This window comes from Calypte anna, chromosome 5A (assembly GCF_003957555.1).
Source record: "Calypte anna isolate BGI_N300 chromosome 5A, bCalAnn1_v1.p, whole genome shotgun sequence".
Taxonomy (NCBI): domain Eukaryota; kingdom Metazoa; phylum Chordata; class Aves; order Apodiformes; family Trochilidae; genus Calypte; species Calypte anna.
The window spans coordinates 23,162,573-23,180,672 of NC_044251.1; the positions used below are offsets into that span (position 1 = coordinate 23,162,573).

An 18,100-nucleotide genomic window follows, 5' to 3' on the forward strand; every position below is an offset into this window, starting at 1 on the left:
CAGTGGCAGCTTTTAGGGCAAATAATGCTCAAAGTTTATAGTTATGGCTAGAGACTGGTGTGCAGAACCAAGGCCACTGCTCAGTTCTGAGGAACATCTTATGCTCCAGAAAGAGAAAGGGAGTAAAGGGGTCACACCTGCAACCCTCCTTTAGGGAGGAATGGACAAGACAAGTGACCAAAATTGACCAGAGTATTCCATCCCATACACGTCGTACTCAGTATAAATTTGAGGGATCAAGAGGGTCAAGTCTCTTCCCTTCACCCTTCTTCACCTGTTCCTGTCTGCTTCAGCATCCTGGGAGGATTCCATCTGTTTGTCTGCCTGTGGTCCTGATCCATGCTATCCTGAATCTGTGTGTTCCTGCCTCCAGCTCCCAACTGGAGCTGACTCCAGGAGTCCAGCCTGGACTTTCCCAGGGCTGCCCTGCAGCCTCAGTGGTGGTGAGAGAGTTAATGGGGGAAAGGGGAAGGAACATAGTATCATTTTTCCTGTATATTTGGATATAGTTAGTAATTTTTCCTGTTATATCATCACTGTTCATTAAAGCTGTGTAGTTTAGTTTCCAACTCGTAAGTCTCTCTCCCCTATTCTCTCTCCTTTCTTTATCAGGGAGGGGAAGGGGATCAGTAGACAGCATCTGTCATCCAGTTAATTGCCAGCCCATCATAAAACTGTGATAATGAGAAATCAGTGTTTTAACTATGCATAATAAACTATTGTACTACACATACTTCTGAAGCACTTCTTTGTAAGGACAGAACACTTTCATGTTACTATATGAAATCAACAGGATATATCCCAGCATTCTGTTATCTAAACTGCTGTGTTAGGATAGTCACTTGACAGTGCTTGCATTTAGAGAGGTCAATATGGTCTCAAGGTGTTACTTGATTAATGGCATTGTGCCCCTTGCCTCATATTTGTAAGAAAGATCATTATTTTTTTAAAAAAAGAAAAGATAGTTCTGAGTCTTTACTATATGAATAAATAAATGTATAGGAAGCCTGAGGACACAGACCTTAAAAGTGGAAAATCCAGAAGAACTATAATATCTTTTAATAATTCCTTTAAAAAGAAGAAAAAAGAAGTTAATTCTTGAATTTGTCACTAGTGGTATATTTTCATGCTATATTGTTGTTCATGACAAGTCTTTATTCTTATTGCTTTCACAAGATTGTTTAGATATTTCTTTCAGAAGGCTATCAAAAAGAAAAGCTATGACAATCCTATTTAGTCTTTAGCCAACTGAATATTTCAATATTTACATCTTTTCCTCACTTTTTCATAAAATAAAGCAAAAGGAGAAGCACAAGTGTGATTTAAGATCCCATAATCATACAATTCCTTAACTACCTGTTCCTGAAGTTGAAGATAAATCGGCCATATAGGCAGAAATCGCCAAGATGCTAGAAAAATATTCTTTCATGTAACTATTCAAACACTTTTTCTGATAAATAATGCTCTGTCAAAGCAGCAAATATAATGTAATTTTTTCTTACAGACTGGAAATTATTTCTGATACTGACATACAAGCAAGGAGGAACTGGTATATCTTACAAGTGTCTAGAATAGCTAAACATGTTGATAATACAAAAAAAACAGCAAGTCTTTATTCTACTCTACACTGAATTATTTTCCAGTTTGGACACTTCCTCATGCAGATATTACAAGATTTAACTGTTGATATCTGATAATATCTGAAGGACTTTGTATAGAAAACTAGTTAGAACTAATTGCATCTTAGAGTCTGTTGTGTTTTATCTGATTTTTGTATAAGCACAAAAGCAATGTAACAATATCTGAGATAACATATGAAATCTGGCAGATAAGCATGATGTTACTTTTTAAAAAATCACCCCAAAATCAATGGTGTTCTGAGCCTTGCAGTGCTTGAGATGATTGGTACTAGAATAGGGACCATAGCTGTCACTAGAGGGAGTGTCTGTAAGAGTGGATAAATAAGGTTGCCTTTTTGGCCGTGCTTAAATTAACAGGAACCTACAGGGGTCTTTGAAAAAGCACCAGGAACTGAGGAAAAGGAAAAAAATTCTTCAGTATACTGCAGATTTACAAGTGATGTTTCTTTCCTATTTGCTTATTCAAATTAGAGCATAAGCCATATTAATTAATTAAAAAGGCTTCATTTTTTTAACCTTAAGGCATACAGGATTTTGAATGCCTGCTCTTAGGGTTATGTTTATTATTGTGGATGTACATATGTAGGTGATACTTTTAATACATCAACATTTTTTTACTACATGAAAAATGAACAAATTAATATTCTACACAGTGATTGGGGGTGAAGTTGTCTGTCACTACAAGCTGCTAGATGTCACCCCTCTCAGAACTGATGTTGTCAGAACTACTGATTGCAGTTCTTTGTTACACCCTGAAATATTTGCAGTCTTGACTAAGCTGTGACTGTGTTCCATTGTTCCTTCAATACAGTCCATGTTTCTAAAACTCCTGTTTTCCTTTCTATCTTGTGAATAATCCACAGTTTGCCTATTTCTTTCTTGACAGATAAAGTATTCAACTGACAACTCAATAAATGCAAAGTGAAGTGGAATTAGTGCACAGTATTCCCATTTTTCTGCTTGACAGGGTTTATCTTATTGCATGTATTTACTTGTGGTTTTCTCTCCTGAATTTGAGTTCTCACCTAGATCTTGCAGACATCTCTTGCCTGCAGTTCCCTCCAGCTTTACAGGCATACTTTTTGTTCCACCATCTACCTGCCTGATCAGGAAAATGTTGAGCAGAAGGACCAGAGGGGGTGTCTAGGAGTAAACAGAGTGTGGAACCACAAGCCAAGTGGCTCCGTTCAGGGCCAGGCACAAGGATGCACAGGGAATCCCCCTGAGGCAGGGGAGAGGGTCTGGCAACCCATTTTGTCCCACCTGCCTGGACAGGAACTGGGCAGCCAGGGGCATTCCAAAGCCCAGGCACTGGGCACATTCCTGGGTACTGGGATGGGTGAGGATGGGCCAAGATGTCAAACTGGGAGTCAGGCCTGGCTTAGTGGAGCCCAAGGCCAGGCAGGGCAGGGCTGCAGGGACCAGCCCCAATGGGGGGGTCCTGGGCTGTGAGCAGGTTGGAGGAAGGTCCTAGAGGAAGCAAAGCAGGAACAGTCAGGTCCATCAGTGCCCTGAACTTCTTTGGGAGGAACAGCAAGCTGGGAGCCAAGGGTGGCTCACAGACAGTGGCCTTGCTAACAGGACAGTGGCAGGGCAAAACCAGCGCCTGTGGAAACACCATGGGGTTAGAAACAGTCCTTTTTCTCTCCAGACTTAGTGTTGATGTTCCTGGCTCAGGACACGAAGTTGAGTCTTGAAGCTCAGAAGGCAGTGAGTGCATCCAGACCTGGCTGAATTCACAAGTTCTGTACTGCTTGCTTCCAGGCTATCAAGCCTTGAACAAGAGGAGTCCCCTGCTTCTCTCATTCAGGGTTCAAGCCTAGTAACCAAAAATTAAGCAGTTCTTACTAATTTTGAAGTCTGCTCAGAACATCTACAGATGGGTGGATGAGCATACATGTCTTGTCTATGGTCCCCAAAGCAAAAAGATAGGTCATGCCTCATGGATGTAAGGCAATGTTACCCTGGATGTCTTGGACAAAAATGAGGGGGTAGAGTAACCAGCAAGTTGTTTTGTGGATTGTAGCAGCTGCAGTAATGTTGTATTTGCTGTCCACGAATTACAGTGCCACGCAGCATATGGTGTGGGTAGCTTCCACTGTGGACAGGATAGGATGGGACAGGATGACATGGGGTAGAGCCCAGAAATAGGTGTGTTTCCATCCTCAAAACCTGTACTAGCTTGTGGCTTTCTTCTTCATGAAAATTAACCCTTGTCTGTGAAAGAACATGATCCCACTGCTGAGGTGACAAGCCCGAAAATGTTGGTTAAAGTGTCCAGGAACTTGGTCTGGCTTACACTGTACTGGAGTCTCCCTTAGCACTGACCAAAGCAGTGAACACCTGCAGAGTTCTATGTCTGACTTGACAACTCTGAGTCACACCTTTTCCCTTGCATGTGTCTGGGTGAAATGTACCTCTCCATTGTTAATAAGCCTTGAAATTCAGTGATTTGCCTGTGGCTTCATTGTTAATTAGTCAAACTAGCAGGAACACCAAAAGAGGTGATGAGTGGTGACTCTTACGGCTGCAGAGTGAGTTACAGATATGAGCAGTGTTCCAGAAAGACATGGTTGAATGGGGCATGAGAAAGCCAGCATTCCCAAGAAAATTCTATGTAATCCGGTGCAAAGTTTTCTTGGACACTCTCTGGTGAGTGCTTCAGCTTGTCCCCTCATAGAATACCTATAAGGATATAAGCACAAATATATTCCTGCAAGATCAGGCTTTATATTGTATTTCTCTGTGAGTATAGTATTATTTGCTAATCTTACAAAGCTATGTTAAGGGTATTAATTATAATATAATTCTTAAATGTAATTATATTTGGGAAGCACATATGAATTTGGAAGTTTTCTCCTTCCAAAGTTACATACATTTTTGTTGACATTTTTTTGTGTGTGTGTTTACATACACATAAAGGAGAAAATGCTGGCATTTATTTGGAAAAAAAATGTTAAAGGAAGAGAGGCAACGTATTAAAGGTCTTCCTTTACTGCCTCATTGAATTAAACAGCATATCTCTTTCTCTCACTACCTTTAAATGTCGGTTGGTTTTTGTTTGTTTGTTTGTTTGTTTGTTTTTAGTACAAGTATATAGTTTATGAAGAAACTGGGGGTTAAGTGAGTGTTAGACATTAGTATGCCTGTCAGATACAGATTATGACTGCTTCAGTAGGGGATACTTTGTGCCATGTCCATTGTAGACCTGAGTCCCTATCAGTCTCTGCAGTGTTTTGCTACTTCAAGTGACAATAGTTCCATATTATTTCTCTCAAGGCTAGATTGTTTTTTTTCTTTTTTATTTGGTGAGAGGGTTTTCTTTTTTCCATAATATGGACAACCCTGCAACCATTTCCTCTTTTATCATATGATTTTCATATTATTAACTGCTTTATATTTAGTGCGTTATCTTCTTTGCAGTTATTGAATTTTTACTCGGTGTAAAGATTTGGTTTAACTTCACTGCTTTTCAGGTGAGGAAGTATCGCGCTTACACAGCCCTCTCCCTTCTCCCTCCCGCAAAGATGCTGGAAGTGTTCGGAGTACCATGCTGTGCCGCGGCGTCTGAAACGGGCTCAGCAGGATCTTCCCGGTGCCGACGGGGAACCGGAGCCCCAGCCCAGACTGCCGGGAGACAGGACGAGGGGCTCGCAAAGGAGAGGTGGCGGGAGCAGGGAGACCATCTACGTGTGGGGCGGGGGATGGCAGGGAGGGACGGCCGGAGAGGTGGGCGCGGGGCCGTAGCGAAGGAGACGGAGCCCGCCCGAAGGCGAGGGGCGCGGGGAGGAGGTGGCGTTGCCCAACGAAGGTGCCGCCTTTCCCCGGCAGCTTCTCCCGGAGGGGCAGCGTCGTCTGTCCCGGGAGCGGGCGGCAGAAGATGCTGTGCCTCCCGGTAGCCTTCCAGTTGCTGCTGGTGCTGGTGCTGTGCACCCAGGGGACAGAGAGATGTCCTTCAACCTTCTGCGAGTGTTCCGACTGGGATGTCTATAAAATCACTTGCAGGGACATTCACTTCATCCCCAGCCTTCCGGAGGATACCCAGACCCTGTGAGTACATTGAGATGGTTCAGGAGAAGCACCAGCTGGTTGTGAGGATTCGTATTTTGCAAGCAGGAGATACTCTGAGCTAATGTCCTGTGAGACAAAGGAGGGAAGTTGTGAGGGAGGGAGAGTGGTAATTTACCTGGGCAGAATAACGTAGCTGGAATGACACAAGTAGGGAAAGGGACTCCCAAACCTTTTGGATATGTGAAGTGAGTGTTGTCCATTGTGACTGAAAAGTTCTGAGTAGCATATGGGAAAATTACTCACAGGGCTGCTTGTGGACAGAGTAGAAGGCTGGATTCTGTGGGGCATATGCCAGAAAGGTGAGAGGAAGAAAGAATAGTTTAGACACAGTTTTATAATTAATAATAATAATAATAATTAGGAATTGGATGTGCTCCCTTGCAAACAGTTCCACAACTGTTTCTGTGCACTTTCAGGGTTGTTTTGTTTTGTTTTGTTTTGTTTTGTTTTTTTGCCAAAGCTTGATAAAAAGAATCCATGGGAACCATCTAGAGACAAATTACATCAGAAAAACAAAAGTGTGGACTGTTGGATACGGCAGCAAATTTGGAACTTGCCAAAGTTATAGGGCAATTCAAGTATGTAAACCTAAGTGTTAATACCATTACAGACACCTTAGAATATCTTGTCTGGGTCCCTGCTGCCAGTCCTGAAGAGTGTCCTGTATCATATCTGCCAGCCCCACACAAACATATCAGGTAGACACTCAAGTGAAACTGAAATGGCAAGAGCCAGCTACAGCTAATTAGTTGAATCACTCCTGACTTTTCTTTTGTCTCACATGGCACAAGATGTTTCTACTCTCCAAGGGAAAATTCCTTAACACCTCAAAACAAAGGTTTAGCAAATTAATAACTTATCTTTAAAGACAGAGAAGAAATTATTTGTATCATTGCCATTATTTATGTATGCCTTTAAGTTTTGTTGGGTTGTTTTGGGTTTTTTTTGGTGTTTTGGTTTTGGTGGGGTTTTTTTTTTTTTGATGGCTAGACCGAAGCTATGCAAAAATAACGGAAGTTTTTGTTACCCTTAAGAACAAATGAACACTTCTTTTGAAGTGAAGTCTATAGATACAATTTTCCCAAAATGCAGCAACTTGGTTACTTTTGATAATGTAACTTTGCTTCCTGGTGGTTATGCATGAATCTCAAGATTGCTGATTTTTAAATTTTATTATGTGGCTATTCACTTCTGTAAAGCTAAGAGACTGTTGAGTTTAGGAATACTTTGCCAACTTTTGGAGATGATGAGCTCTTTTCAGTGCATAGGGTCCTGAATCTCCAATTAAGATTTCATTCCTATTATTCAGTTCAAACTGTTCTCATTTCTCTGCCCTACTTTAAGAGAGTGGTGTAAGCCTTTTTTTAACAAGCCATGCTTATAAGAAAGTGCAAAAACTATTTCCAAACTCTTTTAGTTGAAAAAGCGTCATGAATTCCACCAGTAAAGTGTGTTTGCTTTAAAATGTTTTTAATGTATTTGTCCAAACATAGTTGATGCCGGTGCTTATCCAGAATGGTTGAGTGCACAGGTATTGTTCTTGGAGATTTTTTCAGTATAAGCTTTTTTTTTTTTTTCTTTTCTGTGTAGCAAACAGAAGAATTAGAAAAAAAATGTTTTGTGTCTTACAGACAAAGCTTGCCTTTTTGCCTGAATTTAAGTATTATTTACTTGCATCATACTAGAGTAGAAAAGAATTTCTAACTGGTAGTGAAATGTAGCACTAAATATAGAGATTAAATCAATAATGGTGTTGAGTTGGTGAGGCATGGTTTTGGTAGTGGATACAGGGCCCCAGGGGTGGCTCCTGTGAGAAGATGCTGAAAGCTCCTGGGGCTCCAAAAATTGGGCCCGAGTTCTGGCCAAGGCTTAGCCCATCAGCAACAATGGATGTACCTCTGCATATATGTATGTACAATATGTATCTACAAATAATGCATGCAGGAAGGGGAAACAAAGAGCTATAAGACTTCAGTGCAGAGGGGAGGGGGAAGTGAGAGCAATATCAGAGGTGAGGGCAATACTAGAGCAGAAATACCAATGCTGGTGAGGAAGGCGGAGGTGGTGGTTGGGGAGGAGGTGCCTGAGCAGTGGTTCTCCTGCATCCCATGGTGAGACAGCAGGATGTCTCCCTGCTGCCCATGGTGGAGCAGCCCATGAAAGATGACAGTGGAGCAGAAGTGGACCTTCAGCCATGGAGAACCCTGTGCCAGAGGAGGTGACTGTTTCTGAAGCAGGCCGTGGCTCTGTGACAGCCCAGGCTGGAGCAGTCTGTTTCTGAAGGACTGCACCTCCTGGGAGGGACTCCTGTTGGAGGGGTCCTGAAGGACTCTCTCCCATGGGAGGGGCACCATGTTGAAGTAGCAGAAAACTGTGAGGAATCCTTCTCTCTGAGGAGGAAGAAGCAGCAGAAAACAACCTGTGATGAACATACTGTGAATCCCACTCCCTGTCCCTCTGTGCCACTGGAGGGGAGGAAGTAGAGATATCGGGAACAAAGTAATTTGAGCCTGGGATGAAGGGAGAGATGGGGTAAGGTATTTAAGCTTTGTATTTTGTTTTCTCTTTGCTCTGCTTTGATTTTACTAGTGATAAATTAAATTGATTTTTTCCCCAAGTTGAGTCTGTTTTGTCCATGACCATAGCTTCTCAGTGTAACCCTCTTAGTCCTTGTCTATGAGGGGTTTTTTGGATTTTCTTAGAATCATAGAATATGCCAGGTTGGAAGGGATTCATCATGATCACCAAGTCCAACTCCTGTCCCTGTGTAGGGCATCCCCAGAATCACACCATGTGCCTGAGAGTGTCATCCAAATTTTTCCTGAACTCAGGCAGGCTTGGTGCTGTGACTTCTCTGGGGAACTTGTTCCACTGCTCAGTTGCCCTCTGGGTAGAAAACCTTCTCCTGATATATAACCTAAACCTCCTAGGATTCAGCTTCCTACCATTTCCCCAAGTCTTGTCTTCGGACACAGGACTGAAGAAATCAGTACTTGTCCCATCTGTTACCCTAGCAAGGAAGCCATATACTGCAGGGAGGTCACCCCTCAGCCTCCTTTTCTCCTCACTGAACAATCCAAGTGACCTCAGCTGCTCCTCATGATTCATCCCCTCCAAACCCTCCACCATCCTTCTTGCTCTCCTTTGCATGCTCTCCAACAGCTTGATGTCTTTTCTATACTACCATGCCCAAAACTGCACACAGTACTCAAGGTGAGGCAGTACCAGTGCTGAGTAGGATAATCATCTCCCTTGACTGGCTGGTGACATTGTGTTTGACTCCAGGACATGGTGCCCTCCTGGCTGCCAGGAGGTTCATATGACACTGATGGCTCATATGCAGTTTGCCATCAACCAGAACCCCCAGGTCCCTCTCTGCTGTGCTGCTTCTCCCCATCCCACAGTGGGGGATGTGTGAGTGAGTGGCCATGAGGCTGAACAGACCCAGTTTGCTTAATGGGAGGTGCTCCAGTCCTCTGATCATCCTTGTGGCTCTTCTCTAGACCCTCTCCAGACTGTATTATAGAGTGTATTTAATCAAACTATCACAGTCTTGGAAATGAACTAGACTATTTTCCTAAGGAATATCTAAATTTTCCTTTTATATTGGAGCGCCTCCCTCAAGAGGAGATAATTGCACAGACTTATTTTTAATTTGTAAAATCTTTACATAAATATTTATACATTATGGAAATTAACAGTTTAAACTTCCTTTTAAGGAAGATCTGATTAAAGATACAAATAAGTATATTACTTTACAATCTGCCAACTCAACCTCAAAACTTAGATTTATTTCCTCATATTTTATTAACCTCATCACAGTACTGTAGTGCCATGCTTACTGGTTTTGACAATTAACCTAGGACTCTAAGCCTGAAGAGTAGTATAGTTTGAAATACCAGCAGGTACAACATTTCCTTTTTTACTGTTAATAAAAATATCATGGATGTTGACTGGGTTTCTGTGCCAGCATTTGTTATTTTCCCCTCCCTTCACTGAGGACTTTAGACATCTGACAGGCAGGAGAAAAGTAGTTTTCAGAGATCTTATGAACTTTACAGTATCTCTGGCTGTTTATAAAGACCTCTGAGGCTGTAAAGCCTGCTTCCCTTTTGTCAAATGTGATCTCTGACTTTCTTCATCTCACAAAACCAGATGTTGCTTGTTGTTCAAATGAAATAGCAGGAAATTTCTTAATTTAGATCCAAATGGAAAGAAAATTATTAACTAAAGTATGCTGATGTATAATCCCTGCTCAGCTAGTCAAATTCTAATAAAATTCCTTCTTTATTCCCCCCAAATATAAAAATATTTCTTTAAAGGGACATCATGCAAGTGGTTTGAGGTGCAAATATGACCTACTGAAACATCTTCACAGTCTGGGGGAATGTCCTTTGTATTGCAGCAACTTTTTAATCTGCATGTCTGACTCAAACAGAAATCAAGAAATAAAAAAATCAGCATTTTTCAACTTTTTTTTTCCTACTCATCTTCAAATGGAAACAAAGAACGGCTAGGCAGAAAGAGAAAAAATAATTTTGGTGGAAGGAGTACATTTCTTCTCTTGTGGATCTTTGGAACCAATTTTTCTGTCTGATCACCAGAAAAAAGGTGTCAGGACTGTGTCAGCTTCAGTTGAATGCATGGTGTCATGGTCAAGTATGAGGAATCATGAAGATAGCTTCCCAAGAACTCCTTGAATATTTTTTTTTTACGCAGCAAGAAGGAATGATTATTTTTATAATACCTACATTAAGCTCTAGACTTTGAATTTTTTAACCTTTGTTCCCTTTCTTATGGTGACAGACTTTCCCTTGTCCCAGTTTTCATCTGTCCTTATGGAAGAAGGGTGAGGCATCAGAGAGGTTGTGAGGTCCAGAGAGGTTCTGCAGTAAAATTGTATTTCATGTAGTTCTAGCTTGTGTTATCATTTGTGGAAACTCTCTAATTAAATAGATAAGGAGACAAGTGCATTATTTAACAAGGAGTCTTTTAACATATTTTGGTGGTCATTTCCTGTCTGACTAGTGGGTCTGAATTGAAAGCAGCTTGCTTTCTTAGTTCCTGGGGGACAAGTGTGTGTGCTAACACTTTGGAGTATCCTGTAGCATAAAAACGCAACAATTATTTCACTGGATCATAAAGAAAGCTCCATCTCACCCAAGATTCTGTCCTGGACATTAGCCAAAAGAAGACACCTAGAGCACTGGGTATGAATACTCTTATAAACAGGGATTAGATTAGGAGAGCCAAAGTTCTGCTAAACCTGAATCTAGCGAGGGATGTAAAGGGTAACATAGGAGATTTCTTTTAAGTGCATGGTCAGCAAAACGAAAACCAAAGACACTGTGGGCCTGATGACCAGTGGAGCAAGGAACCCAGTGACAAAGGATATGGAAAAGGCCTCGATGCCTTGTTGGCACTGTTGTTTTTCACAGAATCAGGATCACAGCATCATCAGAGTTGGAAGGGACCTCAAGATCATCCAGTCCAACTCTCCCACTGAAGCAGAATTACCTAGAGCACATTACACAGTATTTCATCCAGGTGGGTTTTGAATATCTCCAGAGAAAGGGATTCCACAACCTCCCTGGGCAGCCTGTTCCTGTGCCCTGTCACCCTCACAGTCAATCATAGTAAAGGAGTTTTTTCTAATGTTTAAATGGAACTTCCTATGTTCCAGCTTGTGCCCATTGCCCCTCATCCTGTCACTGGGAACCACTGAGAAGAGTCTGGCTCCATCTTCCTCGCACTCATCCTTTAGATACTTGTAGACATTACCTTGTAGATCTCCCATCAGCATTCTCTTCCCCAGGCTAAAGGGTCCCAACTCTCTTAGCCTTTTTTATTTTTAATGTGCTCCAGCCCTCCTAGGTCCCTTCACCTCTCAGCACAGCCTTTGGAAGTAGATGATTACCTGCAGTAGAAGATAGCCTAAAGAAGCACTGAAGTATACTGGACATACAGAAATTTATAGGACTATTGAATATCCTTTTGCAGGTGATATACACAGAGCCAGTGGGGGAAAAAAAATCTTTTTTTTTCCCTATATTCTTAGTAATTCCTAACATTCTGTTTTTTCAGCCTCTGTGGAGCAGCTGGCAGCAATCACAGGCACTTTGTGGTCCTCTGATTAGAAACAGTAGTGGCCAGTAATTACACCCTCTTCTTACCCTCTTTCCCAATAAGACCTGAACCTCTTCTGACTGCTGTTTCCTGCAGTTTCATGGTCTCATTTGAACTTTCTTTGCAGCAATTTATAGACTTTTAGCTTGACATTTCAGAAACACAGCTCTCCAATATTCTATTTGGAGTATGTGTTTCTCAGGTGCAGTGGGCTGTTTGGAAGTGTGGGCAGCAGAACCACACATATTACCAGGTAGATCTGCCCAGAATTTGTTAACCAGAATAAACCATGGTGATCTTTAAAGAATATTTAGGTGTGAGCAGAGACTGATAAGGCCTTTAGAACTGGTCATACTGAAAATATGCCTGTGTTTTTAGGGAAAGTATTGTTTTTATTAGCAGTAGTCATAAAAATCTGTGCATGAAATATTCTTTCACTCATAGGACTTTCTCGTAGATATCAGGGCTAAGAGGCAAAATCAGAAGAGAAATCTGCACTATTTCTACATAAAAATTAGAAGATTGCATTGCTAAGACATTAAGCGGAGAAATCTAGGGATCCAGAGAAGGGTATAGAAGAAATAAAAAATAGGACTAGGAGGCATGAGAGGTCAGAGCAGACAGTCCCTTTAGGATCTATCTTACTGCCTTGGAAGTGTTTTTGTATTGAGCCATCAAGGTAGTTTAATTCTTTCCTGATTTGAACATAATTATACAGTTAACATGTTATAGTGTTAGGTTTCACTTTAATTACCTTTACTGGCTCTACATTTAACCATCTTCTTATCCATAAGGGAAAATAGGTCAGACTTTATTGTGTGACTCGACATTTCTTCTCAAAGATTGCCATTTAAAATGTTGTTTTTTCACTAAATGGAGAAATAGTGGAGATGACTGCTGTATACTGTTACCTTTTTATTTCAAAACTAGAATAAAAGATTTCTGTAAAATTACTCTGTGATGCTTTCTTCAGTCTAAGATGGCTCACACTCAGTTTCTTGAGATCAAGAGAGAACTGGTCTTATTTTAGCATATGTCAACAGCTCATTATCTATGTTGAAGTTTAAATTGTAATGAATAGATTGTAGGTGCTTCTACTTTGTATCTGCTTGTATCAGTAGCATTGGATTGTGCAGAATCCTGAATATCATTGTTCCTCTTTGACTTGGGTAAGGCCTTAGGGCACTGTCTGTATTGTAAAATTTTGAATAAAATAGGAGGTATTGACATACAATGAGTTTTTTGCAGATGGGACCATTTATAATTCTTGAGTAAAGATAGTCTAAAATTTTGGCTACTGTTTAAAAGACACCTACATGTGGCTAACAAGCTGGTATATTATAATAAGCAGTTTTGCAGCTGAATTTGCCAGTTTTTTAGAGGCACCTTAATGTGTTCCCTGTGAATGTGCGGATGTGTAAAAGCTAAGCCCAGCAGAATACAAAAGCTTAGAGGTATTTAAGGAACTGAGACTGTATGGTATCCTATTCATCCCTGTTTTGGCAAATCAGCACTTGACAGTAGTCTATCTGTGCTACATGTGAAATTATTCTATCACAGTTGGCAGTGAAGGTAGATAATTTAGATTTTTTAAAACCACTTTCTGAAATGCACCAGTTTTCCAAGTATAATTAAATTTTTTTAGACGGTTTTGGGGTTATGTAAATCCATAATACCAAAAATATAAAGCATTTATTGATTTTGCAAGTATATAAAAGCCTGTATGAGTAAGATTTGTGAGAAGTTGCCTTCTTAACTGATACCAACAGAAAACATATTATTACTGGCTTTTTGCAAAATCCTCTGTAAACAGTTCATTAGTAGTCATAGTATTTTTTTACCATTTAAGCTTTTTCTTTCCTTTACAGTTATATTGGTAAGCTCTGTTTCTCAGTTCAGGAGAAGGCTGTTGCATGCTTCTGAAGTGTAATGGCTTGGAAATTTAACGTCAAAAAAAAACAATGTAATGAAAACTGACTGCACTAGCAATTCAAGATTCAGTGGACTGTAACACAGAGTAAGTCTGTTAAACAACTGCCAAAGTCCTTTCTTAAAGTGGATTTTTTAAACTCTGGTGTAAAAGATGTTTTTGCTGTTAAGTTGGTCAAAACTTGTCAACTCCACAGGCAAGGAAAAGATAAATATTTTCTGCTGCCATGTCACTAGAGTCTTTTTTGACAATTATCTGTATTCTCGTTTAAGTGAACATCACCTAAGCATCTTCAAAATAATTACTTGCATTCCCTCTGCTTTTCTGTTAAGCAAGGTATGTGTGTAGTTAAAGTACATTGAAGTAATCCTTGTTTCTACTGGGAATGGCTTTTTGTATTGCATTTGTACAGTTCCCAGCACTGGGTGGCTTTCTGTGCCATGACACAGGAATAAGTGATTAACAATGGGGAAAAAAAAATTTTTTTCAATGTTCCAAAAATATTATTTTGATCTTCAGTAATGTCTCTGGTCCCCTAATGTCACTTGTTCCAGTTCAGCTGCTCTCTTCATTGAGTTGTTGTGTGTACATAAAAAAATTCATAGTTTGTAAATAGTCTCAAGAACCCTTACAAGAGTTATCGTATATTTATAGGACTTGGAAACACATCCCCCAAAACAAAGCAGTTATTTGAATCTCCACCTTCCTTTAGCATTGATGTGTACTAAGCAAAATATTGTTTCCCATTCGTTTGGGGTTTTTTTCTTCCAGTTTTAGTGGTGTCAGTGACCTTGTTTACCTGCTCATCCAGTGTCTTTTAGCAGTTCTCTGTATTAGTGCAGATCCCTACAGGGTTTTTCCTTAACACATTTTTTGCAGTTCTCAGTGTCTCAGCTGTTCAGTGTTAAACTTCTTGACCTTGTAGCCATTTAAATAGCATGGTCAATTTACCCCTGACAGTTCCGAGACCTCTTAAATGACATTAGCAACCTACTGTTTTGCTGGTAAATGGCAGATAACATTCAGTAGAGATAGTGTCTCCTATCAAGTTTTCATTTTTTCTCAAAGCCAGCAAGAAGCAGTGATCACAAAGTGACCAAGAATAAGCTCTGTGACATTATGGATTTCTGTTTGCTGTGTATTGTCAGCAACGACCCTGAATTCTTGCCTGTCAGACTGACAGTGTCCATATGCACCCCAGTGAGTAGAAGAGGATATGTTAGTGCCAAGAACTTATTTCCAGCGCAGCAATGTCCCAGATGCTGACCTGCACACTTTCAGGTTGAAAAGCTCTAGTATTTCTTTAGGGCTGGGCCAGTTTTGACGCATATTTTATGTTATTCTTTTGGACTTGTAGCTAATTGCGGGGAAGTAGCTATGTAGAGTACTAACAAATTCAGAAGTTACCTCGTACTTTTAGGGTTACTTTGCTGTCTTTCCCTCGCTGCTACCACACTGGCAATACTGGCATTAGACACTAGGTGGTAATCGTCTTCTGGTAAGCTCAGCATGCACCTCACTATGTGAAATGTCTTTTATACCTATTTCTGCACTACTGAAAGACTACGATGAATTTATTTCAGAGTTATGATTTTTAGAAGAGTTGTATTTCTAAGTTTGTTTAGCTTGTGTTTGGTTTACTTGAATATAAAAAAAACTAGAAGTTAATATGTCAATAACTATTTATCTTTCCATTATCTTTGCTTTTATCATTATTTCTCCTGTATAAAAGCTGGAAAGTCAATGCTTGTTATAATTTTCTCATAAAGATAAAATTAGCATGTAAAATTCCTTACCTTGCTTCATATATGGTCTTTTTTTTCTTCTCTTTGTGGAGCATTAAAATACTTGTAGCTGTTGTTACTGTGATTCAAGTTAAAAATCATGTTATTTTAATCTGGAATCCTGTGGGTATTCCCTATTTATTTATTATATTTTGTTGACTAACATGTTTTAAGATTTATAGGCTAAGCATGGAAAACATATATTTACTTCCCTAATATATCTTACTGAATTAATATCACAGATACTGCTTAAGAAGTTGTTAAAATTATGCATATATAGACATTTCTTAATACAGAACATGTGAAACCCTTTATATCTGAGGAATATGCTGGTTCCACTTGGATTTGTCACTATTTGCACTCAGCTCCTGCTAGAAGCTAGTGTAGTCTTGGTGTTGGCATGTCCAGCCTGATGCTTTCTGCTTCCTTGTTTAGGGCTTTCAAGTAGTAGCAGGGACTGCTGCAGACATGCTGCAACTAAGCAAGAAGAGTTTCCTTCTCTGCCAGGTCTTGGAGCATACTGGAGGTCACGCCCCTTGTATAGATGATTCTGGTGGGTCTGTGAGAAGGGATGGTGCCATTTTTTTCTGCTCTGTGAACTCAGTTGATAGACATGGCCTGATCTGGGCTTGTTATACAATAACAGAGAAGAAGGGGGAGAAGTAGTCATGATGAATGCTGTTCAAAGAAGGAATTACTCCTTCATGGCACTCAGTGCCGTGGATGGTAACCATGGTGGCAGTGAATTAAGGGTTTGACTTGATGATGTTAGAGGTCCTTTCCAACCTGGGTGATTCTGTGATTCCCACCATTCTCTCTTAGATGACAGATAGGAAGGACACTCTTTTCTGCTGCCCTGTCTTGATGAACAGAATCTAGTACTTGGGAACAGACAAACCCATAAAAACCCCACAACAGACCTCAAAATCTTGCGAGGCTTGTAGCTAAACTCAGTTGTAAATTTGTTTCTAAAAGACCAGTGCTTTTTATAAATGTGTTTAGTGTAAGGCATTAGAGAATACATTACATACATCATTAAGCTATTATATGATCTTCAACACTGAAACAGGATTCACCAGCAATAAGAAAAAATGCTTTCAAGTGATTTACCAAGTAAGGCAGAGAGCAATAGAAATGTTTTATACCTTAGATTTTAATGTATTCTATCCCACGTGCAGCTGTAAATTCTAACTCTATTGGTATTTTGACTATATACTGCATGCTGTTATTGCAAGTAACCAGATGAATGGGTGTGACTGAAGCAGATGAATACCTCTCCTACATTTTCCCCTCTCTTTGTGTCTTATTCAAACAAAAAGCAATAATAGAAATTAAATAGTCAAACATAAGTAGGTACAGGCTGTGGCAGTTAAACATAAACACAGATTGCTCGTACCTCTCAAATAGAAAATGTATTGATATTTTTCTGGTCCTGGTTGCCAAGTACTTCTGACATTCATCAATTTCATATTTGAAAATGGTCATGTGTAAGAGGTGAAATATCTATCAAAGTTTTCAGTTTAACCTCCTTATATCCTAACACTGACCTCTCTAAGTAATAGGCCAAATTCTATTCTTGTGTATGTGTGCAGCTGGAAGAGAACTGGGACTATAAATAATTTTGTTTGAATTTTATTGTAATTTATCATCACTAGTTTTTCTCTAACTATATTTAGCATTCAGTGAAAAAAATCAGCTATGCTGCAATTTCGACTTAAATGCACAAGAGGAAGTAATTCTGGCTTCTGAGATGTAATTATGTAATTATGGCTTTGCTTAACATTAAAATACAGGGCTTTTAATTGGGTAGTTATCTTTATGAAGATTTAGTACTCTTTCATATGTAAGAGCAATGATTTTCTCCTATGTTTCTAATCTTGATTTATTAGTCAGATCCTTTTGTGAAGTTGTTTTTTATTTCTATTATTGTTACTTTTACCTTTTGTCCTGGTTTAACCCCAGCCAGCAGTTCAGCCCCGCTCAGCCGCTTGCTCACTATTCCCTGGTGGGATGGGGGAGAGAATAAGAAGAGTAAAAGTGAAAAAACTCCTGGTTTGACATACAGACATTTTAACAGGTAAAATAAAAGGTGTGCACACAAGCAAATCAAAACAAGGAATTCATTCACTGCTTCCCATTGGCAGGCAGATGCTCATCCATCTTCAGAAAAGCAGGGCTCTATCGTGTTACAGTTATTTGGGAAGACAACTATCACTCCAAATGTCCTCTCATTTCTTACTTTTTCCAGCTTTATATGCTGAACATGATGTCATATGGCATGGGATACCCCTTTGGTGAGCTGGAATCAGCTATCCCAGCTCTGTTCCCTCCCAAGTCCTTGTGCAGAAAACGCCTTGACTCTCTGCAAGCACTGCTTAGCAGTAACTAAAACATCCCTCTGCTATCAACACAAATCCAAAACATAGCCCCATATTAGTTACTATAAAGAAAATTAGTTACTATGAAGAACAGAGAACCAGAGGATTACAACAGAGATTAAAAGTGAGCTTGGATAGTCACAAGTGGCTTTAAATTATGTTTTTCTTGGC

The 18,100-nt window shown here is 40.0% G+C and overlaps 1 protein-coding gene across 3 annotated transcripts in view; it reads left to right on the forward strand.

The window, feature by feature from the left end:
• Positions 1–5,507: 5,507 nt before the first annotated feature.
• The window catches only part of TSHR (thyroid stimulating hormone receptor), a 44,217-nt gene continuing 31,624 nt past the window's right edge, over positions 5,508–18,100 (forward strand). For all 3 annotated transcript variants that reach the window (XM_008505170.2, XM_008505171.2, XM_008505172.2), the window contains exon 1: positions 5,508–5,690. In XM_008505170.2, coding sequence (XP_008503392.1) covers positions 5,521–5,690 — 170 coding nt within the window. In that variant the 5' untranslated portion in view covers positions 5,508–5,520. The remainder of the gene's footprint in view (positions 5,691–18,100) is intronic.